The sequence below is a fragment of the Salmo trutta genome, chromosome 30, assembly GCF_901001165.1.
Source record: "Salmo trutta chromosome 30, fSalTru1.1, whole genome shotgun sequence".
NCBI classification, from domain to species: domain Eukaryota; kingdom Metazoa; phylum Chordata; class Actinopteri; order Salmoniformes; family Salmonidae; genus Salmo; species Salmo trutta.
Window position 1 is genome coordinate 1,855,579 of NC_042986.1, and position 27,754 is coordinate 1,883,332.

Below are 27,754 nucleotides of genomic sequence, written 5' to 3' on the forward strand. Positions count from 1 at the left end.
CTGGGACCCTGTCCTCGGCTTCTCTGAAAGGAACATTTACCAAAATTCAGAAAAGCAGACGTAAACGAAGAGTCGCACCAAAGACACAGGAAGAGACAGACAGCGGCTGCAATATTTGCAGGTGTGTATGTCAAGTGTGTGTATTGTTTTATACATGTTAATAGCCTACAAACCGAACACCTTAGTTTACTTTTGTAGTCTTATCCTATAAAGTGCTACGTTATTTTAGCCTTTTCGCAGAAAGATAGCCTATTTGATAGAGTAGGTGGACCAATTTATTAGCCTACACTCTTTGAAAGAAAGGTTCTGGATAGAACCAAAAAGGAAATTGATTCCATATAGAACCCTATATGGAGCCCAAAGGTTCTATGTGGAACCCATTTTGGTTCAGTGAAGAATCCATGGGGTTCTGATCAAATAACCCTACAAATGTCATATACACTGAGTATACCAAATATTAGCAACGCCTTCCTAATACTGATTTGCACTGGGTGTCATTTGGGTGGTGGACCATTCTTGATACATCTGGAATATTATTGAGTGTGAAAAACCCAGCAGCATTGCAGTTCTTGACACAAACCGCGGTGCCAGGCATCTACTAATGTACCCCATTCAAATCTTTTGTTTTGCCCATTCACACTCTGAATGGCACACATATACAATCCATGTCTTAATTGTGTGAAGGTTAAAGAAGGATTTCTGTCTACTCTACTTTATCTACACTGATTGAAGTGGATTTAACAAGTGACATCAATAAGGAATCATAGACTGACCAGGTGAAAGCTATGTCATGTAACGAGCATATGTTCTTAATGTTTTGTATACTCAGTGTATGAAGCAAGCAATAGAACCCTTTTTGGTTCTGTCCAGAAACTTTTTTTCTAAGTGTAATCAAACATTTACATCCTACACATATCTATTAATTCACCAATAAATAGCAACTCAGCCTTGATTCCAAGGTTTTTATATGATAATGGTATAATTTTATATCTATTTTATATCTATTTTTATTATTTGTATTATTTAATCAGATCCTTATTTCTGTATATATATATATATATATATATATATATATATATATATATATATATATATTGCAGTTTCTCTCTCTCTCTGTGTCTCGGCAGTAACCGCACTGTTCGTCGCATCTTGACTGCTTGTCTGCTCTCGTTTCTGGCTTTGCTCGGCTCAGTCTCCGTCGACCTCAGCTCCAACTTGGACCTGCTGCGCGCCACAGAGGCCGCTGTCACTGAGCTGACTTCATGCAGGACTACTGCTATTCTCCAACTCATAGGGGACCTCCAAAACAGGAGAAGTCTATGCAGAAAGTACAGGAGTAACGAGACACACCAAGAAAAGTGTACAAGTCCACTGACTAGCATTTTACCAGTGATTATTAGACTTTGCACTGATATGGAGGGCCACAGAAACAGTCAGGGTCACCCATGCAGCGAGGAGTTGGTGGAGTTCTGCCAGAAACTTAGGGAAGATTTGACAGAATTTCTGAACACAACATGGGGAGTTGAGGACAACAATGACATGTCCGTGTTCTCCTTGACCATTGTCAGACTCCTGGACATTTGGGGGGACATGGAACAGGACATTAGTCAGGTCAAGCAGTTTTCAGACTGGAAAGATGTCCTCTCACTGAGACTGATGGTCACATTCCTGGAACTCAACCACCAGTTCAGGGAACTCCCTTCCGTAGGAACCCAAGCTGACTTTCACAAGAAGTGGATCCACGCACTCAGCCGTCTAACCTTTGCCCAGCTCTTGTCAGAAACGCTAGAGGACTGCTGGGTGGAGAACGTTCACCTTAAGCTCAACCTGACCAACAGCCTCAAAGTCGACCCATACATCTTTGACTCCACCCCCTGGCAGATCCCAGCAGTTGGCACGGTGGGAACAGTGGGCATCCTCACAGGTTCTCAGACTGGCATCCAGGCTCTGAGGGATACCCAGGCGTGCCTGCTGACTGGGGCGTTGCCAGCTCTGAAGCTCCGATCCAGGGCCATGTTCTCAGGGCTCAGCATGCGGATCTCCCTGTTGACATTGGCCTGCCTGATCTATCCGCTGGTGCTGGTGTCCTTCAAGCAGATGACAGAGTGGATCCAGAACTATGCATGCAACCTGCAGGAGAGGACCGAGGACCTGAAGCGCCAGAGACAGCTGGCCGAGGACCTCCTGCACCAGATGCTGCCCAAGACCGTAGCCAAGCAGCTGAGACAGCAGAAGCACGTGGAGGCGGAGAGCTATGAGAAGGTGGGTTTGATTGATCTGAGCAGATTTGGGATTTCAGTTCCATCATGTCGATCAATTCCATTTCTTGCTGCGTCTTCATTTCCATATCCCATGGTCATCACTATCTGGTTATGCTGGAGAGTTAGGAATTCAAAATTAGCCACAACCCTTCAGTGAATCCCTCTCAACATTATAAAGAACCATTTGGAAGAGAAAAGGGTTATTTGTGTAGAGCAAATAACCTCTCAAGAATCCTGTTTTCTTTATAGCATATTCTAACCACAACTTTAAAGTTAAAGGAACTCTTTAAAATGTCTATAACCAACTTAAATATCAGCAAGATTATACACTTTCTCTGTGACATTGGCACAAGGTGTATTTTCATGCCGCCCCCCTCTTCCTCATCACTTTTAGCATTGAAACAAATTAGTGTGAGGGCCTTGTAAAGGACCGTATTGGTGCAGTACTTTGGCAAGATCACCAAACCAACGCGCTGAATGATCCCTGCATTTGGTTTCTTTGTTCTTATTGTTCCTGTAATTACCTATAATTACGGTGTTCCATATTCATTAGGAGATAAAACGGGTTACGCAGGTGCAAATTGCATCCAGCTCATTGAGGTGCTTGAAGCAGCTGGGCCAAAAGCACTCTGCTCAGGGCTATTAGCTACCAAAGGGGATGTGGTCCGTTTTTACACAGGCTTCTTTGAGTTCCAGCAATGGAACATTCTGAAAATGGAACACAATATTAGCACAAGAGTATAATCTGCATACATTTGTGTATCAACATCATGACACACATGGGGAAGGTCATACTGTCTTAGGTCATATAAGCTAAACAGTGAAGGCCATAAGACAGATTCCTGGGGAACCCTCACTGTGCTTAACAAAGACACTATAAGCATACAATATGACTGTGCAGTACTCTTAGAAATGACACGCCATTGGTTTGCTCATGTTTACCGTGGATCACTGTCTCTTTTGTAAAATACTGTAGATTGAAATCACAATGGCGTCAACTAATGGAGTCATGCAGCTATTATTTTAGAGGGGACACAAAGTACGTGTTGATGGAGGGGGGGTTATCGGAAGTCCTAGAATTTCAAAATATTTTAAACACCTGAAACAGATTTTCTTGAAATCTAGAGTCATAATCATAATGCCTAATTCTATGTAAAAAATGTGTATTTTTTTTACATAAGTTATCTAAGCATACCTCTTTAACAGTTCAATTAATTATGCACAAAATGTGCGCCGAATACAACAGGTGTAGTAGACCTGACAGTGAAATTCTTACTTACAAGCCCTTAACCAACAGTGCATTTTTTAAAGTAAAAAAGAAGTATTAGGTAACAATAGATAAGTAAAGAAATATATATTTTAGTTTTTAAATGTAAAAAATAACAGTAGCAAGGCTATATACAGGTGGTACCGCTACAGAGTCAATGTGCGGGTGCACCAGTTAGTCGGGCTATTTGAGGTAATATGTAAATGTAGGATTAGTTAAAGTGACTATGTATAGATGATAAACAGAGAGTATTAGCAGCGTAAAAGAGGGGTTGGCGGGGGGCTGGAGGGGTTTGGGCGGGACACAATGTATGGTCCGGTTAGCCATTTGATTAGCTGTTTTGGTCCTAGACTTGACGCCCCGGTACTGCTTGCCATGCGGTAGCAGAGACAACAGTCTATGACTGGGGTGGCTGGAGTCTTTGACAATTTTTAGGGCCTTCCTCTGACACCGCCTGGTATAGAAGTCCTTGATGGCAGGCAGCTTAGCCCCAGTGATGTACTGGGCCGTACACACTACCCTCTGTAGTGCCTTGCAGTCGGAGGCTGAGCAGTTGCCGTACCAGGCAGTGATGCAACCAGTCAGGATGCTCTCGATTTTGCAGCTGTAGAACCTTTTAAGGAGCTGAGGACCCATGCCAAATCTTTTTAGTTTCCTGAGTGGGAATAGGCTTTTTCGTGCTGTCTTCACGACTGTCTTGGTGTGTTTGGACCATTCTAGTTTGTTGGTGATGTGGACACCGAGGAACTTGAAGCTCTCAACCTGCTCCACTACAGCCCCATTGATGAGAATGGGGGCATGGTCCTCCTTTTTCTGTAGTCCACAATTATCTCCTTTGTCTTGATTACGTTGAGGGATAGGTTGTTATTCTGGCACCACCTGGCCAGGTCTCTGACCTCCTCCCTACATTAATTCCATAAGAACTTTTACACCTTATGAGTTTAGTACAACTGCCGCACTGGTATATAGTATTCTAACAAAATAATTAAAGCAATTTCAGTCATTTCTAAAGTATAACAACCTTGCCAGCAAGCATGCCAGCTAAGATACACTACATGACCAAAAGTATGTGGACACCTGCTCGTCGAACATGTCATTCCAAAATCATGGGCATTAAAATGGAGTTGGTCCCACATTTGCTGCTATAGCAGCCTCCACTCTTCTGGGAAGGCTTTCCACTAGATGTTGGAACATTGCTGCAGAGACTTGTTTCCATTCAGCCACAAGAGCATTCGTGAGGTCGGGCACTGGATGTTGGGCGATTAGGCCTGGCTCGCAGTCAGCGTTCCAATTCATCCCAAAGGTGTTCGATGGGGTTGAACTCAGGGCTCTGTGCAGGCCAGTCAAGTTCTTTCACACCAATCTCAACAAACCATTTCTGCATGGACCTTGCTTTGTGCACAGGGGCATTGTCATTCTGAAACAGGAAAGGGCCTTCCCCAAACTGTTGCCACAAAGTTGGAAGCACAGAATCGTCTAGAATGTTATTGTATGCTGTAGCATTAAGACTTCCCTTCACTGGAACTAAGGGGCCTAAACCATAAAAACAGCCCAAATCATTATTCCTCCTCCACCAAACGTTAGAGTTGGCACTATGCATTGGGGCAGGTAAAGTTTTCCTGGCATCCGCCAAACCCGGGTTCGTCCATCAGACTGCCAGATGGCGAAGCGTGATTCATCACACCACTGCTCCAGAGTCCAATGGTGGCGAGCTTCACACCACTCCAGCCGACGCCTGGCATTGCGCATGGTGATCTTAGGCTTGTGTGCGGCTGCTCAGCCATGGAAACCAATTTCATGAAAGTCCCGACGAACAGTTCTTGTGCTGACATTGCTTCCAGAGGCAGTTTGGAACTCAGTAGTGAGCGTTGCAAACAAGGATAGACAATTTTTATGCACTTCAGCACACAGAAGTCCCGTTCTGTGAGCTTGTGTGGCCTGCCACTTCGTGGCTGAGCCATTGTTGATTCTAGACGTTTCCACTTCACAATAACAGAACTTACAGTTGACCGGGACAGCTCTAGCAGGGCAGAAATTTGATGAACTGACTTCTTGGAAAGGTGGCTTCCTATGACGGTGCAACGTTGAAAGTCACTGAGCTCTTCAGTAAGGTAATTCTTCTGCCAATGTGTGTCTATGGAGATTACATGGCTGTGTGCTCAATTTCATACACCTGTCAGCAACGGGTGTTACGTTCCCCAGTTTCTGTGTTGTGGTTTGTGTATTATCATGTATGTATTTCAGGAAATGGATTCCTGAAATTCTCTACGAGCAGCTGATTGGTCAATCAACATTGATTGTTTGGAGAGCTGACCCCGCCCCCTCATCAGGACGCAGCTGTCTCCAATTACAAACTTCTTCTGAAGCTATATAAGCCCCAGTTCTGTTGCTCAGAAGGAGAGGTGATTGCTGAGAGACAAGGCTAATGGCTGAGGGTTATAGCATGTTGGTTGTTTCTAAGAATTTTGGTATGTACAGTGTTCGTTGTTGCTGAGGGAGCTGATTGGTTGTGTGTGTCAATAGGATGCAGTGTTTTGATTATTGACTTACATTTGTGTAATTCTGTTTCATTTGTTCCCAGGGGGGAAGGCACCTAGGGAGTGCTTAGGCAAGAGGCCCGCGGGCATACATATACCCGTAGTAGTTTGCTGTCTATGCACACTAGGAAAGACCTGGGCGGACCATCCCCTGTATTTTGGTTAGTGCACCAGGTGGTGCTAGATAGGTAAGTAGTGGGTAGGCAGGTAAGGTAGGAGAGGGGGCTTTGATATTTACTTTCTTTGCTTTGGTTCCGTCCAGCCCCTTTTCCCCAACCTTACCACGTGAAGGAATAAATTCCCTGTTAACGGTATTCTCTGCCTATTCGTCATACTTGTTCACACCTACACTTCCCTACCTTATTCACAACACGGAGAATTAAGTTGTAGCAGGGTGTTGCGTTCCCTCTTTCTAGAGGCGTGCGTAACATAATGGGGGCTCATCCGGGATCCCATTAAACCCACCGGACCCTGCTGCACTGAGCTTTCTGTGATTTGTGAGTATGGGTGACTAGTTTAGTTTGTGGTTAGTTCAGTGTTGAGCGTCATAGCATTAGTGTTGGCTATTTGTTGGCTCTTGTGTTTGGTGTAGTAGTTTACAATGGCTACTTTTGATGTGCAATCCTTTTTGGATAACCCGTCGTGGGCGGTGTTTAATAAGTGTCGTAAAATTGATTTGATGACCTTGGCTGACCATTATTCAGTGTCTATTTCGACTATTTGGTTAAGGCGGAGGTCAAGAAACTAGTGTTAAATGTTTTGTTAGAAGAGCAGGTGCTTGTGTTACCGCTGCCTGAACCTACTACCCCTGTAGGGGATGTTGCTGCTCCTGTAAGCCCGTCGGTCTCTGAGACCGAAGGCGAGGCAAAAGCTCCAGCCACATTGCCCCGTTTTGATCCGCTCTCCCCAATGTCAACTGGTGATGCCAGGAGGGATGTCCGTTCTATACAGTTCCAACTGGAGGCGGAAGAGAGCCCAAATTAGGAGAGAAAATCTCCAGTTGGAAATGTGTAAAATTGAGGCAGAACGAGAACAGCGGCAGTTACAGTTGGAGATTTGTAAAATTGAGGCAGAAAAAGAAAGAGACCAGCGTCAGTTGGATTTCAAAATGCGCCAGATGGAACTGGAGGCAGAGACAGCGAGGCTAGCCTTCGTTCCTACTGTGCCTGTTAGTGAGGCGTCCTCACCAGCTGTAGCTTCCAACATGTTTGACATTAGTAGGCAGATTGCCCTAGTACCTTTGTTTAGAGAGTCAGAGGTTGACTCCTATTTTTGTGTGTTTGAACGTATAGCTGTAGCCTTGAAATGGCCTGAAGTATGGTGCTTATTACTTCAGTGTAAATTAACTGGTAAAGCCCAAGAGGTTTTATCAGCGCTACCTTTGGAAGATAGTTTGAACTATGAAGTGGTCAAAGCTACCGTTCTTCGTGCTTATGAGCTTGTGCCTGAGGCATACCGACAGAGATTTAGGTCTCATAGAAAGTCTCCTAGTAAGACTTATGTGGAGTTTGCTAGAGACAAGGGAAATCTGTTTGATAAATGGCATGCTGCTAGTAAGGTAACTGATTTCAACTCTCTCCGGGAGTTAATTTTGTTGGAAGAGTTTAAAAATTGCTTACCCGAACGCATTGTAGTATACCTAAATGAACAGAAGGTATCCTCCCTGTCAGAAGCGTCTGTGTTGGCAGACGAGTTTGTGCTAACGCACAAGAGCGTGTTTTCGGCTAATACTGAGAGAAGAACTACTGAATTGCCTACTTTTAGTCCTAGTCGGCCAGCAGTATATCCAGCACAGCAGAAAAATGAGCGTTCCTGTTTCTATTGTCATAAAGTGGGACATGATTAATGATTGTTTCCTACTAAAACGCAAACAAGGGATGCCTATTCGTGCTAAGCTGCCAACAGGTGTTGGGCTAATTCGTACGGTTGTGAGGTCTGAAACTAAACAGGTGCCTCCGGGTAAAAGTAGTTTGAAAGTCTCAGTACCCGACCGCAGTTACGAACCGTTCATTTTTGAGGGGTTTGTGTCCATAGCGAATGACAAAGCATCTCAGCGCCCGGTTAAAATCCTTAGAGATACTGGTGCGGCGCAGTCATTTATATTGTCTGATGTGTTGCCCTTATCCGACAATACATACTGTGGTTCCAGTGTGTTAGTTCAGGGTATTGAAATGGGTTTTGTCCCAGTGCCGTTGCACTTTGTGAATGTACACTGAGTTAATCAGTGGAATATTCAGAGTAGGGGTACGTCCTATGTTGCCAGTAAAAGGTGTGACCTTTATAATGGGTAACGATATTGCTGGAGGAAAGGTAGTACCCGTATTAGAAGTGTTGGATAAAAGTGACCACTCTCTCTCCAATGAGTTGGCACAGAGTTATCCCCATGTGTTCCCCGCTTGTGCTGTCACTCGTGCTCAGGCAAGACAAATGGGTGACGTGATAGATTTGTCAAACTGTTTTGTTTAAAGATGATCAAGAGGATGGGTTGTGTACTACCTCTAAGAAGCTGATCACCTCTGACAAACAGCCCAGGGGAAGTGAAATCGCGCCCCAATTACATGACATTCTTTTGACTGTCACCCCCGAGAAGGTGATTGAATGTTAAAAGGGAGACATCAGTCTTCGCAAGTGTTTTGCTTCGGTAATTTCCATTGAGGAAGCTAAAACTAAAGAAACTGCCTACTTTATGGAATCAGGAGTTTTGATGCGTAAATGGGCAGCTCAGGACACTGTTAGTGACTGGAGTGAAGTGTGTCAAGTGGTTGTTCCTACACCGTTCCGACAGCAGGTGCTGTCACTCGCCCATGACCAGGCGTGGTCCGGACACTTAGGGATCACGAACACTTATAACCGAGTCCTTCAACATTTTTTTTGGCCAGGTTTGAAGTCTGACGTTGTCCAATTCTGTAAGACATGCCACGTATGTCAACTCACTGGGAAAGTGAATCAAACAGTTCCACGTGCGCCGCTCTGCCCGATTCCTGTGGTGGGGGAACCGTTTGAAAAAGTGATAATTGATTGTGTAGGTCCGTTGCCGAAAACCAGGTCAGGTAACCAGTTCTTACTAACAATAATGTGCAGTGCTACTCGATACCCAGAGGCTATTCCTCTACGGACAATAACGGCTAAGACTGGTGAAGGCACTAGTGAAGTTCTTCTCTACGTTTGGACTCCCTAAAGTAATCCAAACTGACCAGGGATCCAACTTTATGTCAAAGCTGTTCTCTAGTGTGTTAAAGACGCTGTGTATTTCCCATCAAGTCTCTAGTCCGTATCATCCAGAGAGTCAAGGGGCTCTCGAACGCTGGCATCAGACGCTGAAGGCAATGCTACGCAAGTATTGCATGGATACCAGTACTGATTGGGATGAGGGGGTGCCCTTTGTCCTATTTGCTATTAGGGAAACAATACAAGAGTCCTTAGGGTTCAGCCCTGCTGACCTTGTGTTTGGACACACCCCACGGGGTCCGCTAAAGGTTTTGAAGGAGCATATCTTATCTCCTACACCCAGTAGCGCCCCTAAAAATGTGTTGGATTATGTCAGTAAGATGCGGGAGAGACTGCACGCTGCATGTGCATTAGCCCAAAAGTCTCTCTCCTCTACTCAAAAACGCATGAAGTTGCATTATGACAAAAAGGCTGTTGGCCGTTCTTTTGCACCAGGTGATCAAGTTTTAGTTTTGTTGCCAATCCCTGGCTCATCTCTGTCAGCACGTTTTTCTGGACCATATCTTGTGGAAAAGAAACTCAGTGACACCAATTATGTGATAAAGACCCCAGATCGGAGGCGTTCTTCCCGAATGTGTCATGTTAACATGCTGAAAGCATATTATATGCGTGATTCTCCCAACAGCTCCTCAAGAAAGCCTGTCCAGCCCGCCGTTTCCAGTGTGGCTGCGGTGGTGCTGAAGCCTGGCTGGTATCTAGAGGAGGATAAGGAGGATGGGTTGGAGTTACGCCATACGTTACAGCAGTGTGAACGCTTATGTAATTCAGAGATGCTGAAAACGTTACCATCTCAAATGGAACATTTGGATAAAGACCAAACTAAGGATCTTATCTTATTGATAAACAGTTTTCTCACTGTGTTTCAGCATGTTCCAAGTCGCACGTCCATCTTGGAACATGACGTGGATGTGGGGGACGCTGTTGCTATAAGTCAGCATCCGTACCGGGTTAATGCAAAGAAAAGGGAGGTAATGAAAAGTGAGGTAGCTTATTTATTACAGAATGACATGGCAAAACCCAGTAACAGCTCCTGGAGTTCCCCGTGTATTCTTGTTCCTAAGCCTGACGGTATGTCCCGCTCATGTACGGACTATCGTCGAGTAAATGCCGTTACAAAGTCTGATTCTTTTCCTCTACCTCTCTTAGATGACTGCATTGATAGAATAGGCTCTGCTGCTTACGTTAGTAAGTAAGATTTGCTAAAAGGTTATTGGCAGGTGCCTCTGACCTCTCGAGCTTCTGACATCTCGGCTTTCGTTACGCCAGATAACTTCGTACAATATTCTGTGATGCCCTTTGGAATGTGTAATGCACCTGCTACTTTTCAGCGGTTAGTTAACATTGTGTTTGCCGATGTACCAAATTGTACTGCTTATCTTGACGATGTGGTAATACATTCGTCTACTTGGTCTGATCATCTCGCCACCTTGAAAAGTGTGTTTCAGCGGTTGGCGAATGCTTCTTTAACCCTCAATTTGGCCAAGTGTGAGTTTGGGAAGGCTACAGTGACTTACTTAGGGAAACAAGTGGGACGAGGTCAAGTGCGCCTAGTAACTGGCAAAGTGGAAGCAATTGTTGCTTTTCCTGCTCCCACGACTCGCCGCCAGTTGCGCAGATTCCTGGGGATGGTAGGTTACTATCGTACTTTCTGTAAGAATTTCTCGACGGTAGTAGCTCCCCTTTCATCTCTGCTTAGTCCGAAGGTACCATTTAAGTGGTCCCAGGACTGTAACTATGCTTTTGAGTCCGCTAAAGCGCTACTTTGTAGTGCCCCAGTGCTTGCCGCCCCCAACTTTGACAAACCTTTTAAGTTGGAGGTAGACGCTAGTATAGTGGGGGTGGGTGCGGTTCTCTTGCAGGAAGATGAAGATGGAGTGGATCGACCCGTCAGTTTCTTCTCCCGTAAGTTCAACTCGTGTCAGTCAAGGTACTCCACAATTGAACAGGAAACGCTGGCTTTATTGCTAGCATTACAGTTCTTTGAGGTATATGTGGGTTCCAGTGCCTTGCCTGTAATGGTCTTCACGGACCATAATCCTTTGGTGTTCTTAAAGCAAATGTACAATCAGAACCGCCGCCTTATGCGGTGGGCTCTGATTGTACAAGGATATAATGTACAGATAGCCTATGTGAAGGGCTCAGCAAATGTAGTTGCCGACGCTCTATCACGGGTTTAGTAACTGGGGATGCGTTGATTTTTGTTATTGCAAACTGTATGTTTGCATTTTTGTGGTGGGCGTGTTACGTTCCCCAGTTTCTGTGTTGTGGTTTGTGTATTATCATGTATGTATTTCAGGAAATGGATTCCTGAAATTCTCTACGAGCAGCTGATTGGTCAATCAACATTGATTGTTTGGAGAGCTGACCCCGCCCCCTCATCAGGACGCAGCTGTCTCCAATTACAAACTTCTTCTGAAGCTATATAAGCCCCAGTTCTGTTGCTCAGAAGGAGAGGTGATTGCTGAGAGACAAGGCTAATGGCTGAGGGTTATAGCATGTTGGTTGTTTCTAAGAATTTTGGTATGTACAGTGTTCGTTGTTGCTGAGGGAGCTGATTGGTTGTGTATCAATAGGATGCAGTGTTTTGATTATTGACTTACATTTGTGTAATTCTGTTTCATTTGTTCCCAGGGGGGAAGGCACCTAGGGAGTGCTTAGGCAAGAGGCCCGCGGGCATACATATACCCGTAGTAGTTTGCTGTCTATGCACACTAGGAAAGACCTGGGCGGACCATCCCCTGTATTTTGGTTAGTGCACCAGGTGGTGCTAGATAGGTAAGTAGTGGGTAGGCAGGTAAGGTAGGAGAGGGGGCTTTGATATTTACTTTCTTTGCTTTGGTTCCGTCCAGCCCCTTTTCCCCAACCTTACCACGTGAAGGAATAAATTCCCTGTTAACGGTATTCTCTGCCTATTCGTCATACTTGTTCACACCTACACTTCCCTACCTTATTCACAACACGGAGAATTAAGTTGTAGCAGGGTGTTGCGTTCCCTCTTTCTAGAGGCGTGCGTAACAACGGGTGTGGCTGAAATAGCCGAATCCACTCATTTGAAGGGGTGTCCACATACTTTTGTATATATGGTGTAGTTAGACAAGCTGGTCTAACTTGATAGCCTGAAATGGCTTGGAAGCTAGTTACTTCATAAAATTGCTAGGTGGCTAGTATTACAGAGAAACAACAAAATATTTTAATTTGATTTATTCATCAAGAAGGAATCAATAGTCAACATGCATAGCTTGATCAAATTCATTTACAAGCACACCTCCTGTGAGTCCTGCCCATCTTACTAGGGAGAATAGAGGGGGGGTACTCTTTGCCTGGTCCAGTTAGTGTGCCCCCTCCGCTGACACATATTTTTATAAATAATTATGACAAAACGTTGGCTTAAAATTGTTTAGTAATTAATTTAATTTGAAAAATTAAAAATAAGACATATCTGAGGGGGCATGTGCACATGATCCTCCTATGGGCATAAATAAGAGAAATTAATAGAATTACAATGTACTGACTGTACTAGCGCTCGCAATTTAACATGAGGCCAAGAGACATCTTAAATGTTTTTCTCTACAGGTGACTATTTTCTTTTCTGATATCGTTGGTTTCACCACTATCTCGGCCTCCTGCACCCCTCTGCAAGTCGTGGAGATGCTGAACAACCTGTACATGTGCTTCGACACTCGCATCGACTCCTATGATGTCTACAAGGTAAGACTGAACTGGGGTAGCCTACATGGAGATTGGATTGGACCAAAACTAAATACTTTGTACTACCCATACTACATACTATTTTGAACAAAAACGGAACAAATATCAACATACTAAGCTGAGAAGGCATCATCTAATTCGCAATGGGATTGTTCCCCCTCATTCCTTCATTTTGATACAGCCCTTCCCCTTATCTGATCATTAGCTGTTGTCAAACATATGTGGGTCTGATAAGACCACTCAATAGTGTGCAGCGAATTCATACTAGACAAAAAGCCTAAATAAGTGTGACATCCTGGCATTTAAAGCTGTAAAACTTTCTATTTTTGCATACACAAAGCGCCTACTATTTAAAACACAATTATGTGTAATCGGACACTGCCTATGTCCCAATCTACATACTAGCATATTATTTAGTATGCATGGCCAATAAGTCACTTCATACTAAATGGTGTGTAAGTTTGAGTATTGGGATGTTTCCGACCTATCTGAAATTCACTTATCATGAGTGGACCCATTGTATTTGCTCTCCCAGGTGGAGACGATAGGCGATGCCTACATGGTGGTGAGTGGGCTGCCTGAGAGGAATGGGGACAAGCACGCTGATGAGATCGCCAAGATGTCGCTGGACCTGGTGGCGGCAGTTAGACAGGTGGCAATCCCCCACATGCCAAACAAGAGACTGCAGCTTCGCGCAGGCATACACACAGGTGAGAGAACACACACATTATGCACGCACACACCACACACCTTTCTAACCCATGTTCAAATTACATAATAGTTTTAGGTGCTGGAAAAGTACCTGATAAACTCACCTAACAGGCTGATGCTTAGAGTTTTCAGACATGGGTACGCAAGCAATATTTCATTCAATTCAAACAATTTTCATTTCCTGAGGGAACTTTATGTGTGGTAACATTCACTGAGTGTACAAAATATTAGGAACACCTGCTCTTTCCATGACATAGCCTGGCCAGGTGAATCCAGGTGAAAGCTATGATACCTTATTGATGTCACCTGTTAAATCCACTTCAATCAGTGTAAATGAAGGGGAGGAGACAGGTTAAAGAAGGATTTTTAAGTCTTGAGACATGGATTGTTTATGTGTGCCATTCAGAGGGTGAATGGGCAAGACAAAAGATTTAAGTGCCTTTGAACGGGGTATGGTAGTAGGTGCCAGGCTCACCGGGTTGAGTGTTTCAAGACCTGCAATGCTGTTGGGTTTTTCACGTTCAACAGTTTCCTGTGTGTATCAAGAATGGTCCACCACCCAAAGGACATCCAGCCAACTTGACACAACTGTGGGAAGCACTGGAGTCAACATGGTCCAGCATCCCTGTGGAACGCATTCAACACCTTGTAGAGTCCTTCGTCCGAACAATTGAGGCTGTTCTGAGGGCAATTTTAGGAAGGTGTTCCTAATGTTTTGTACACTCCGTGTATATACTATATATTGCATTACTTATTGCTGTGGTAGGTTGGATTTAAGTCTTTAACCTGATTATCTATCTATAACCTAGGGTTATTATCAAAGTAAATACCAGTGAGTATATTATGGTATAGCAGGCTTGTCTTTCTCTTCATTTGCTCTTCTTGCCCCAGGTCCATGTGTGGCAGGCATTGTCGGCTACAAGATGCCCAGATACTGCCTGTTTGGAGATACTGTCAACACAGCCTCTAGAATGGAGTCCACCAGCCTGCGTAGGTGTACGGCATGCGTGCATACACACACACTCTCCTCTCTTTTCGTATAAACATTCCACTTTTCTGTGTGTGTGTGTCAGCTCAGAGGATCCACGCCAGCTCAGCCGTATACCTGGCTCTGATGAAGGACGGTGCCTACGAGCTCCAGCTAAGAGGAGAGATCGAGGTGAAGGTAAGGCTCTTCTATTGACACTGGGGAATAATAGCATACCCCTGAAGTTCTCTTTGAGGGAAATATAGTTATATTTTTAGTCCTGGACTAGGCTTCATCTTGCCTGGCTACCCAGACTCCTTGATCTGTCCAAACACTACGCCACGCCCACGGTTAATTCTCCGCAATGGGTCTGGCTCTGAGCACTTCACAGAGTATGAATACATTTGGTTCAGAAACCGATGGCTTGGGCCAGAGCCAGAACACGCATGGGTAAAGCAGAAGTTTGAAAATTCGTCATTGGCTTTGATTGGTTAGAGACGATCCAATTGATGAAGACTTTTTGTGCAACATCCCTCGTGCCCCTGGTCACCACAAAAGAGGATGATAGCAGTTTCAGACTAAGGTATGTAGCAAACGACAGAGCAGCGGAATAATTTAGTATGAGTCGTCAGTAGGGCTTTTACGGTGACCGTATTACCGCCACACCAGCGGTCACGAGTCATGGCAGCAGTCAAATTTCAAGTGTTCATTTAGTCACGGTAATTAGGCTTCTCCAAGCTCTGATGCTGCTGATGGTCATTAGTAGCCTATCAAACTTGTTAACTGCCTGACACTCAGCATTATATTGTCTCTCTAATCACTCTGACATCAATGCAAATGTAATCAAAAATCGAATCAAACACTTCATGTGAGCATGAGCTCGTGTTGCGCAACATTTCTATATGCTATGCAATTGCGTGAGAGAACTGAGATATGGCCTCTATTAAAAAGAGGGGGGTCCCATCAGCTTTCTATAGACTAGGCCGTCTATCCTATTTATTTCTCATCTTTCCTAATATTAAGCACATGGCTTCTCTTTACAACAGGAGTATAGCCTGCCTGGCTAGCATGAAAATGAACCCACCGGAAAAGCGTTCTCCATTCGCTATTTAAGTGCATGTATTTTTTTCCCGCTGCCTCTGTTTCGAGACAGGTGCATGATAACGGTCCATTCTAAATCAAAAACAAATTTCACACATATATTATTTGGTATATATTAAGACAAGATTAAATCAAGAATAGTGTAATGAGTGACAATATTAGCCTATCACTTGTGAATGATATACAGTACCAGTCAAAAGTTTGGACACCTATTCAATGGTTTTTCTTTATTTTTACTATTTTCTACATTGTAGAATAATAGTGAAGACATCAACTATGAAATAACACATATGGAATCATGTAGTAACCAAAGTAACCAAGTGTTAAACAGATTCTTCAAAGTAGCCACCCTTTTCCTTGATGACAGCTTTGCACAAGGTGTTCCTTGTTAAAAGTGAATTTGTGGAATACATTTTTATTTGTTTATCACTTTTTTGGTAACTACATGATTCTATATGTGTTATTTTATAGATTTGATGTCTTCACTGTAGGTGTGTCCAGACTTTGACTGGTACTGTGTATATATATATATATATATATATATATATATATTTTTTTTTACACATTTAACCTCTTTTTTGGGGGTAGGCACAAAACTACCTTCATACTTCCATTTGTTTTTTAAACCGGTACTGGTTACCTTCAGATGAGTCCCATGACACTTGTGAGAGTTTTGAAGTGTCTGTCCTATAAAGTGCATTCAGAAAGTATTCAGACCCCTTGACTTTTTCATTATTTTTTTTTTTTTTACATTACATCTTTATTCTAAATTTGATTAAATTGTTTTTTCCTCTCATCCACCTACACACAATACCCCATAATGATGAAGCAAAAACTGGTTTTTAGGCATTTTTGCAAATGTATTAAAAATAAAAACTGAAATGAAAATTACGTAAGTATTCAGATCCTTTATTCAGTACTTTGTTGTAGCACCTTTGGCAGCAATTATAGCCTCGAGTCTTCTTGGTTTTGACACTACAGGCTTGGCACACTTGTATTTGGGTAATTTCTCCCATTCTTCTCTGCAGAACCGCTCAAGCTCTGTCAGGTTGTATGGGGAGTGTCGCTGCACAGCTATTTTAAGGTCTCTCAAGAGATGTTCAATCGGGTTCAAGTCCGGGCTCTGGCTGGGCCACTCAAGGACATTCAGAGACTTGTACCGAAGCCACTCTTGCATTGTCTTGGCTGTGTGCTTAGGGTCGTTGTCCTGTTAGAAGGTGAAACTTCGCCCCAGTCTGAGGTCCTGAATGCTCTGGAGCAGGTTATCAAGGATCTCTCTGTACTTTTTGTACTACCTTTCATCTTTCCCTCGATCCTGACTAGTCTTCCAGTCCCTGTCGCTGAAAAACATCCCCACAGCATGATGCTGCTACCACCATGCTTCACCGTAGGGATGGTGCCAGGTTTCCTCCAGATGTGACGCTTGGCATTCAGGCCAAAGGGTTCAATCTCGGTTTCATCTGACCAGAGAATCTCGTTTGTCATGGTCTGATAGTCCTTTAGGTGCCCTTTGGCAAACATCAAGCGGTGTGCCTTTTACTGAGGAGTGGCTTCTGTCTGGCCACTCTACCATAAAGGCCTGATTGGTGGAGTGCTGCAGAGGGTTGTCCTTCTATCTCCACAGAGGAACTCTGGAGCTCTGTCAGTGTCCATCGGGTTCTTGGTCACCTCCCTGACCAAGGCCTTTCTCCCCCGATTGCTCAGTTTGGCCGGGTGATCAATTCTAGGAAGAGTCTTGGTGGTTCCAAACTTCTTTAATTTAAGAATGAGGGAGGCCACTGTGTTCTAGGGGACCTTCGATGGTGCAGACATTTTTTAGTACCCTTCCCCAGATCTGTGCCTCGACACAATCCTGTCTCGGAGCTCTACGGACAGTTCCTTTCCAAATCATGTCCAATCAATTGAATTTACCACAGGTGGACTCCAAGTTGTAGAAACATCTCAAGGATGATCAATGCAAACAGGATGCACCTGAGCTCAATTTTGAGTCTCATATCAAAGGGTCTGAATACTTATGTAAATAAGGTATTTCTGTTTTTTTATTTGTAATAAATTTGCAAAGTTTTAAAAAACCTGCTTTTGCTTAGTTATTATGGGCTATTGTGCGTAGATTGATGAGGAAAAACATTTACGTAATCCATTTAGAATAAGGATGTAACGTAACAATGTTGAAAAAGTCAGGGGGTCTGAATACTTTCTGAATGCACTGTATCTTGGAGATATAAGAAAGCTCATAAAATATTTTTGTTTTTTTGGACCCATATTTAACATCTTATTTTTGTTGGCACAATACTACCTCCATACTTCTATTAATTTGTATAGGTTCCATTCAGACGACTCCCATGACTTGACACCATCAAGTTCGTGACAGTGTCCCCTTTCCACAGTGTGGTCATATTAGTTTGTAGCCCAAACGGTTCGGACGCTACAGACAAAAGTTGGCACATCAGCGTTACCAACTTCAGACGAGTCAGAAAGCAAAACAGGGAACATCATCGTCTTCGTGGTAGTCACATTTTTCCATAGAGTGTTCTTATGTTTGTAGGCCAAACGTTCAGACGCTAGAGACGTTGTCGTGAGAGGAAAAAACGGATTTCTCTAGCTTGAACTGAAGGATTTTGCTGGATTTTTTTTTTTTTACGTTACATAGATTGACACACGGGTGCGTCAAATAGACTCTTAAAGATTTTTTTATATGTGGCATACCGTTAAGCAGAACCAGTCATAACATTTTCATCTGACTGTCAAACAAATCCCTTCGTAGGCTACCTGCACACGTTCATCCACTAAAATAATTCCACCAGCCATTTGAGGAATGGAAAAAGACATATGCTAGAAAAACACCAGAAAGTGTAATGACGTTTGGCGATTGAGACACTTGTAACCTGGCTTGAGTATAGGTTGATGTTTCCACTGCTGTCTGCGCGCAGAGACGAGCCCACACGTATACCACCTTTTTTCAAGTCCATTAGCTAACGTTTTATGCAGTCGACATGCGTAATGATAAATTCCAGTGTAGAAGCCTTCGGGTTCATTGAAATCTTTGGCCTTATTGCAATTGGCTAATCTTTAATCGGTACGGTGTACCGTCATTATTTATTTTGCCAGTACTCCATCCCGGACAGTACCGGCTTACTTTCACCACTGCACCTTAGCTAATCAAAAGGGAGGTGGAATGACTCCAATGTAGCATTGGAGTCATGAAAGGGCTAACCTTACCTATGACCTGACCCATCACCTTATGTATTACTTCCCCCCCAGTTGCAAGAAGTGACATCCCATCAGGAAACTGCTGAGAATGCCTTATGGCAGTAGTTCTTTATCCTCTCCTGGGGACCCCAAAGGGTGCACATTTTGGCTTTTGCCCTAGCACTACACAGCTGATTCAAATAATCAACTAATCATGGAACGTGCACCCCTTCGGGTCCCCATGACCGAATTAGGGAAACGCTGCCCTAGCACTACCTGATTCTACTAATCAAATGTTTGAGTTGATTAGTGGAATCAGGTGTGTAGTGTTAGGGCAAAAACAAAAATGTGTGTCCCCAGGACAGGGATTAAGAAACACTGGCCTTATTGTATTGAGAGAAAGATTGTGTTTAGCCAGTACACAAAACAATGGCAGAGGTGCATGAAGATGGCTTCCTCCATGCACTTTCCACAAATTCCTTGTTTACAAAGTTTCCATATTGTACATTGCCCTACATAATACTTTTTTGTATCTGTATTCATACCCCTCGACTTATTCAACATTTTGTTGTGTTACTGCCTGAATTCAACATTTATTAAATTGATATTTTTTCTCACCCATCTACACACACTACCCCATAATGACAAAGTGAAAATGTTTTTAGACATTTTAGCAAATTTATTGAAAATACAGAAATATCTAATATACATAAGTATTCACACCTGAGTCAATACATGTTAGAATCACCTTTGGCAGCGATTACAGCTGTGAGTCTTTCTGGCTAAGTCTCTAAGAGCTTAGCACACATAGATATTATTGTTCTGCTGAAAGGTGAATTTGTCTCCCAGTGTAAGTTGGAAGCAGACTGAACCAGGTTTTCCTCTAGGATTTTGCTTGTGCTTAGCTCAATTCTGTTTCTTTTAGACAACATTTATTTTTTCTAGTCCTTGCCGATGACAACCATACCCATAACATGATGCAGCCACCACCATTCTTGAAAATATTAAGAGTGGTGCTCAGTGATGTATTGCTGCAAACAACTTTTTTATTCAGGACATAAAGTTAATTTCTTTGCAGTTTTACTTTAGTGCCTTATTGCAAACAATATGCATATTCTGTACAGGCTTCCTTATTTTCACTCTGTCATTTAGGTTAGTATTGTGGAGTAACTACAATGTTGTTGATCCATTCTCAGCTTTGTCCTGTCACAGCCAATAAACTCTAACTGTTTTAAAGTCACCATTGGCCTCATGTTGAAATCTTTGAGCGGTTTCCTTCCTCTCCGGCAACTTAGATAGGAAGGACACCTATATCTTTGTAGTGACTAGGTGAATTGATACACCATCAAAAGTGTAATTAATAACTTCACCATGCTCAAAGGGATATTTTTTTATTTTGACCCATCTACCAATAGGTGCCCTTCTTTGCGAGGCATTGGAAAACCTCCTTGGTCTTTGTGATTGAAATTCACTGCTCGACTTATGATGATGTGTGGGGTACAGAGATGAGGTAGTCATTCAAAAATCATGTTAAACACTTTTTGCAAAGAGTGAGTCCATGCAACTTATTATGTGACTTGTTCAGCACATTCTGACTCTTGAACAAATTAAAACTTGCCATAACAAAGGGCTTGAATACTTGACTCAAGACATTTCAGACATTATGGGGTATTGTGTGTAGGCCAGTGACACACAATTTCTATTTAATCAATTTTCAATTCAGGCCATAATAAAACAAAATGTGGAAAAAGTCAAGGGGTGTGAATACTTTCTGAAGGCACTGCACATGATCCCAATTCTAGCTCTAAGACGCCAGCAATTTGAAAAACCGAGAAAGTAGATTGTGCTGATTTATTGTTCCATAGTTTATTGTTCCTGTAGTTTAAAAACGATGTGGATACTGCTAAAACAATGACTTCATATCTAGACTCTGACATATTTATGCACGCTCGCTAAGATGTCTCAATACAAATGGCTGCTCTTATCAGTGGGTGTGCTTGCCCCCCACCCGCGCCGAGTCGTCGACCGGGTGAAGCCCAAAGCGATTTTCCACCGACGGGATGGACCAGGCCCCACTGGACGCCCGGTCGGCATGGAAGCGAGTGCACCCACAATCACCAGGACCAGCATACATGCGTCTACAACAATTGATTCATTAGGTTATGATCTGATATTTAGGTTATGTTCTATGGTTTACATGTGTTCTGATAGTGTCCCAGTGAACATCTAGTCCATTGTCATAGTCCTGGAGGGCCAATCAGCTTCTATAGGGCGGAAACGTTCCTTTACCAATAGCAACATCCCTCAGTTTGTTGTCTAAAGCATTTTTAGATCGCACATCAATAACCCTTGAGGAAATACACAGCATTAAGCTGTAAACAATGTAGAAATGCTATACTATTCAGGCCAAACTCTGATATCAGCTGTTGGAATGGTATAATATTTCCGTCCCTTACAAACTGCCCCACCTGACTGATGTTTTGGCGTTGCCAGGTAATATTAGCCAGTATCTTTCCACCTGTGGCAAACAAGAAGTTGTTCCATATTGGACATGAAGGGAAGGAAGCTCCATTGATAAACTTTTACGATGTATCCTTGCCACTTCACAATAGCATTCCAGTAGTGGATGATCTATCTCAATCTGGTCTCAGATTATTTCGTATTGTTCTGTATGTAAATCATGCCACTCCGTTTAGTATGATATCCTGTTTATGATAGGGGGCAGTATTTTCACGGCCAGATGAAAAAAAACGTACCCGATTTAATCTGGTTACTACTCTTGCCCAGAAACTAGAATATGCATATGGATAGAAAACACTCTGAAGTTTCTAAAACTGTTTGAATGGTGTCTGAGTACAACAGAACTCATATGGCAGGCAAAAACCTGAGAAAATTCCAAGCAGGAAGTGGCCTGTCTGAGAATTTGTAGTTCTTCTTTGATTCTGTATCGAAACTACAGTATATGTGGGGTTAAATTGCACTTTTTAAGGCTTCCATTGGCTGTCTAAAGCTGTCAAAGTGGATTGAGCCGTCTCCTGTCTCTGGGCAGAGTATAGTAGCTCAGTTTCTCAGTGGTCTGCCTGGGGACAAAGAGATTGGATATGCGTGTTCTCGCGTGCACACTGTTTTTTCTTTTCCTCTTTGAATGAATACACTATTGTCCAGTTGGAATATTATCGCTATTTTACGAGAAAAATACCATACATTTATTTTAAACAGCGTTTGACATGCTTCTCAGTACGGTAATGGAACATTGACTTTTTTTGTCTCAATGCGCTCACGCGTTACCCTTTGGATAGTGACCTGAACGCACGAACAAAATGGAAGTATTTGGACATAACTATGGATTATTTGGAACAAAAACAACATTTCTTGTGGAAGTAGCAGTCCTGGGAGTGCATTCTGACAAAGATCAGCAAAGGTAATACAATATTTCTAATACTAATTCTGAGTTTAGTTTGCCCGAACTTGGCGGGTGTCAAAATAGCTAGCCTTGATGGCTGAGCTATGTACTCAGAATATTGCAAAATGTGCTTTCACCAAAAAGCTATTTTAAAATCTGACATAGCGATTGCATAAAGGAGTTCTGTATCTATAATTCTTAAAATAATTGTTATGTATTTTGTCAACGTTTATGATGAGTAATTTTGTAAATTCACCGGAATATTTTGGTGGGAATGCATGTTCTGAACATCCCACGCCAATGTAAAAAGCTGTTTTTGGATATAAATATGAACTTGATTGAACAAAACATACATGTATTGTATAACATAATGTCCTAGGAGTGTCATCTGATGAAGATCAAAGGTTAGTGCTTCATTTAGCTGTGTTTTGGGTTTTTGTGACATATGCTTGCTTGGAAAATGGCTGTGTGATTATTTTGTCTATGTACTCTCCTAACAAAATATAATGTTTTGCTTTCACTGTAAAGCCTTTTTGAAATCGGACAATGTGGTTAGATTAACGAGAGTCTTATCTTTAAAATGGTGTAAAAAAGTCGTATGTTTGAAAAAATGAAATTATTGCATTTGAGGTTTTTGTATTTCGCGCCAAGCTGTTCCATTAGATATTGGCTAGGCGTTCCGCTAGCGGAACGTCTGTCCTCGACAGGATATATGTTACGTTTTGTATGGTATGTACACATTTGTGATGTCCATCACCCATTTCGTATGATATGTTATAAATTACAATTTGTAAACTCAGCAAAAAAAAAACGTCCTCTCTCACTGTCAACTGCGTTTATTTTCAGCAAACTTAACATGTGTAAATATTTGTATGAACACAAGATTCAACAACAGACATAAACTGAACAAGTTCCACAGGCATGTGACTAACAGAAATGGAATAATGTGTCCCTGAACAAAGGGGGGGTCAAAATCAAAAGTAACAGTCAGTATCTGGTGTGGCCACCAGCTGCATTAAGTACTGCAGTGCATCTCCTCATGGACTGCACCAGATTTGCCAGTTCCTGCTGTGAGATGGTACCCCACTCTTCCACCAAGGCACCTGCAAGTTCCCGGAAATTTCTGGGGGGAATGGCCCTAGCCCTCACCCTCCGATCCAACAGGTCCCATACGTGCTCAATGGGATTGAGATCCGGGCTCTTTGCTGGCTATGGCAGAACACTGACATTCCTGTCTTGCAGGAAATCACGCACAGAACGAGCAGTATGGCTGGTGGCATTGTCATACTGGAGGGTCATGTCAGGATGAGCCTGCAGGAAGGGTACCACATGAGGGAGGAGGATGTCTTCCCTGTAACGCACAGCGTTGAGATTGCCTGCAATGACAACAAGCTCAGTCCGATGATGCTGTGACACACCGCCCCAGACCATGACGGACCCTGCACCTCCAAATCGATCCCGCTCCAGAGTACAGGCCTCGGTGTAACGCTCATTCCTTCGACGATAAACATGAATCCAACCATCACCCCTGATGAGACAAAAGCGAGACTAATCAGTGAAGAGCACTTTTTGCCAGTCCTGTCTGGTCCAGCGACGGTGGGTTTGTGCCCATTGGCGACATTGTTGCCGGTGATGTCTGGTGAGGACCTGCCTTACAACAGGCCTACAAGCCCTCAATCCAGCCTCTCTCAGCCTATTGCAGACAGTCTGAGCACTGATGGAGGGATTGTGCGTTCCTGGTGTAACTCGGGCAGTTGTTGTTGCCATCCTGTTCCTGTCCCGCAGGTGTGATGTTCGGATGTACCGATCCTGTGCAGGTGTTGTTGCACGTGGTCTGCCACTGCGAGGACGATCAGCTGTTCGTCCTGTCTCCCTGTAGCGCTGTCTTAGGTGTCTCACAGTATGGACATTGCAATTTATTGCCCTGGCCACATCTGCAGTCCTCATGCCTCCTTGCCGCATGCCTAAGGCATGTTCACGCAGATGAGCAGGGACCCTGGGCATCTTTCTTTTGGTGTTTTTCAGAGTCAGTAGAAAGGCCTCTTTTAGTTTTCATAACTGTGACCTTAATTGCCTACCGTCTGTAAGCTGTTAGTGTCTTAACAACCGTTCCACAGGTGCATGTTCATTAATTGTTTATGGTTCATTGAACAAGCATGGGAAACAGTGTTTAAACCCTTTACAATGAAGATCTGTGAAGTTATTTGGATTTTTACTAATTATCTTTGAAAGACAGGGTCCTGAAAAAGGGACCTTTCTTTTTTTGCAGAGTTCATTATATGTTATGTATTTGCAAAATGTACAATATGTTACCAATTCTAGCTAATCCATTTTAGAATAAGGCTGTAACGTAACAGAATGTGGAAAAGGGAAGGGGTCTGAATACCTTCCGAATGCACTGTACATACTATATACATTTTACGGACGCAGTATATTTTACATTAATCTTTTTGTTTTGATTTGATTGTATTCCAACGCCCTTCAGCTACCCTCAACCCCTCCCATCTATCTCTGAAAACCATCCAGTTTTGATTTCTAATTGCTATATATTTTTGAACTGTGCTGTAATGGTTCAGAAAGTTTGAATTCTCAGTTTCTACAGATTGCAAATTAAAGATAAACATGTTTATTAAGAGTATTATTATATTATTGATCAATTGACAATTGCTTTTCAAGTCACCCAGCAGTGCTATTTGCAGACTTAGCTCCAAGTAAATGTTGCAATTCTTCAGCCATTCCTGAACCTGCAACCAATAAAAAGCTATAGTACCAAAACAAGTGATCTAATGCTTCTAATGTCAGCCTTCCAAATTTATATTCATTATATAAATAGTCCCATCTAATTTAGTTTGGCTTGCTGTTCCAAATAAAGTGGAATATGTTTTGCCTATATCATTTTTAAAATGTTGTAAGCAGGGCCATAAGTAAATGTGATAAGTATGATAATTGTGATAATATTATTGTCATAGTTATAATACTTATCATAGTTCGATGGTAATCCAGAGAGTTTATAAAAATAATCTAGATCTTCTATGAGGCTGTGCAGGGATCCAAATTGCGGATTTAAAAGAACATGAGTCATCAGCATACAATGACACCTTTGTTTTTAATAAGCCCTGGATTTCTAGCCCCTTGGTATTGTTGTTGGATCAAATTTTAATAGCTAACTTTGATGGCCATAATAAATATATATGCCGATAGTGGACAACCTTGTTTCACTCCTCTTGACAGTTTAATAAGATATGATTTTGAACTTATGACCACTCAGATTGATACATACCACTTACACTGAGTGTAGAAAACATTAGGAACACCTGCTCTTTCCATGACAGGCTGACCAGGTGAAAGCTATGATCCCTTATTGATGTCACCTGTTAAATCCACTTCAATCATTGTATGCCTTGAGAAAATTGAGACATGGATTGTGTATGTGCGCCATTCAGAGGGTGAAGGGGCAAGACAAAATATTTAAGTGCCTTTGAACAGGGTATGGTAGTAGGTGCCAAGTGCACCACAGGCTGTGTGTCAAGAACTGTGATCCAGGCTGTTTCACATCCGGCCGTGATTGGGAGTCCCATAGGGCGGCGCACAATTGGCCCAGCGTCGTCCGGGTTTGGCTGGGATAGGCCGTCATTGTAAATAAAAATTTGTTCTTAACTGACTTGCCTAGTTATATAAAGGTTAAATCTAAAAGTAAAAATGCTGCTGGGTTTCTTACGCTCAACAATTTTCAGTGTGTATCAAGAATAGTCCACCACCCAAAGGACATCCAGCCAACTTGACAACTGTGGGAAGCATTGGAGTCAACATGGGCCAGCATCGCTGTGGAATACTTTCAACACCTTGTAGAATCCATGCTCTGACAAATTGAGGCTGAGAGCAAAATGGGGTGCAACTCAATATTAGGAAGGTGTTCCTAATGTTTTGTACACTCAGTGTATATCCTCCTTTGCTCACTCATTCCACGGCAGGCTGAGGGTTTTTGCTCCTCCCTTGTCCTTGATTGATGAATTAAGGTCACTGATTAGTAAGGACCTCCCCTCACCTGGTTGTCTAGGTATTAATTGAAAGGAAAAAAAAAAAAAAAAAAACAGCAGACATTAGGCCCTCCCTGGAATAAGTTTGACACCCCTGCTCTAATGGGTCAATGAGTAACACTGAGGGCTTTGAGTCACTTTTAACTTGTTAATTGGATCGACTCCACATAATTAAACACTTCACCAGCACTCAATGAAAATGATTCTATTTACAGTTCATTACACACCACTTCTCTCTTCAATGTTGATGTGATGACAGTTGACTTCTTCATTATCCTGTCGGATTGTAAATTAGTTGTTCAACAGTCATTATCTGAGCTACTCCACTTTTCTGGAGTAATATTAAAGGCTATGAATAGCCAAAAGTTGTACTTAAAGCTGTTGTTGCATTCAGCTGATTTCAAGATTTAGTATACATTACTGCGCATCTTAAAATAAAGCGAGCATACTAAATCATCTAAAGTATTTTATCCGCCTCTCTCCCAGGGTAAGGGGAAAATGAACACATATTGGCTGATCGGACACAAGAACTACAGTGTTCAGAACGACAGTCTTGTGTGCCACTGGAACCCCAATCTAGCCAGAAAGAAGAAGACATTGGTGGGGAGCGACATTTCTATGGCGAACGTGAGTGCATTACACCCTAGGCAAACGGCGTTTGTACATTAATGTATTACACCTGTTGATTATCAGCCCAAAATTGGAACTAGCTCTCAACTTTTTCCTCCCCTCTTTCTTTCTTTCTCCTACCCTCTCTCTCTCTGCCACTCTCCCTTCCATCCTTCTACCCCTTCCCTCTCTTGTTCTCAGTCCTGTGTGACAGTGCAGAGCCTCAGTGAAAATGCTACCACTCCCGTGCCTCAGGGATCCAAGGCCCAGCAGGGGGCCCTGTGTGTGTCCGTGTCAGCCCAGGTGGAGCACTGTGCCAGCAGCTTCGGCACCCTGGGCTCCATGATCGGGGGCCTCCAGGGACTAGCGAGCCCCAAGGAGGGGAAAGCCTGCGGGGGGACGGGAGGAGACAAACCGGACCTGCTGCCTGGATCTGGAACCATCCCTCATATGTGATGGAGGGCTGGGATGGTAGGATGGATTGGGACAAGAAACTTCTCAAACTAAATTGCTATGTTTTTTTCCTCTGGCTGTTTGAGTGGAGATTCAGGGGATTTTAATGATGATGTAAATACAGTATATTTAGGCATGTGTGAAAGAACCGCAATGAATAAAAGAAAAACAGTTACTCTGATATCTGGTGTGTGTGTGTGTGTTTTATATACAGAGTAAACGTTTTTGTATCAACCTTGGACAGATTGTGTTGTCATTGTCCATCTTTTTATTAAGATCAAAA

At 42.9% G+C, this 27,754-nt stretch overlaps 1 protein-coding gene across 1 annotated transcript; it reads left to right on the plus strand.

Moving 5' to 3' along the window:
- Positions 1–1,413: 1,413 nt before the first annotated feature.
- LOC115168843 (receptor-type guanylate cyclase gcy-28) lies at positions 1,414–27,654 on the plus strand. Its single transcript, XM_029724382.1, has 7 exons — positions 1,414–2,262; positions 12,867–13,001; positions 13,537–13,711; positions 14,604–14,702; positions 14,786–14,877; positions 26,896–27,036; positions 27,220–27,654. The coding sequence occupies exons 1-7, from the start codon at positions 1,414–1,416 to the stop codon at positions 27,472–27,474; spliced, it is 1,746 nt and encodes a 581-aa protein (XP_029580242.1). The 3' UTR covers positions 27,475–27,654.
- The last annotated feature ends 100 nt before the right edge of the window (positions 27,655–27,754 follow it).

Excerpts from the sequence above, each read along its gene's own strand:
- LOC115168843 (XM_029724382.1), top strand. The coding sequence starts at position 1,414 with ATGGAGGGCCACAGAAACAGTCAGGGTCACCCATGCAGCGAGGAGTTG. Across the intron at positions 2,263-12,866 it reads AGGCGGAGAGCTATGAGAAG|GTGACTATTTTCTTTTCTGA; the intron begins GTGGGTTTGATT and ends TTTTCTCTACAG. Across the intron at positions 14,878-26,895 it reads GAGGAGAGATCGAGGTGAAG|GGTAAGGGGAAAATGAACAC; the intron begins GTAAGGCTCTTC and ends CCTCTCTCCCAG.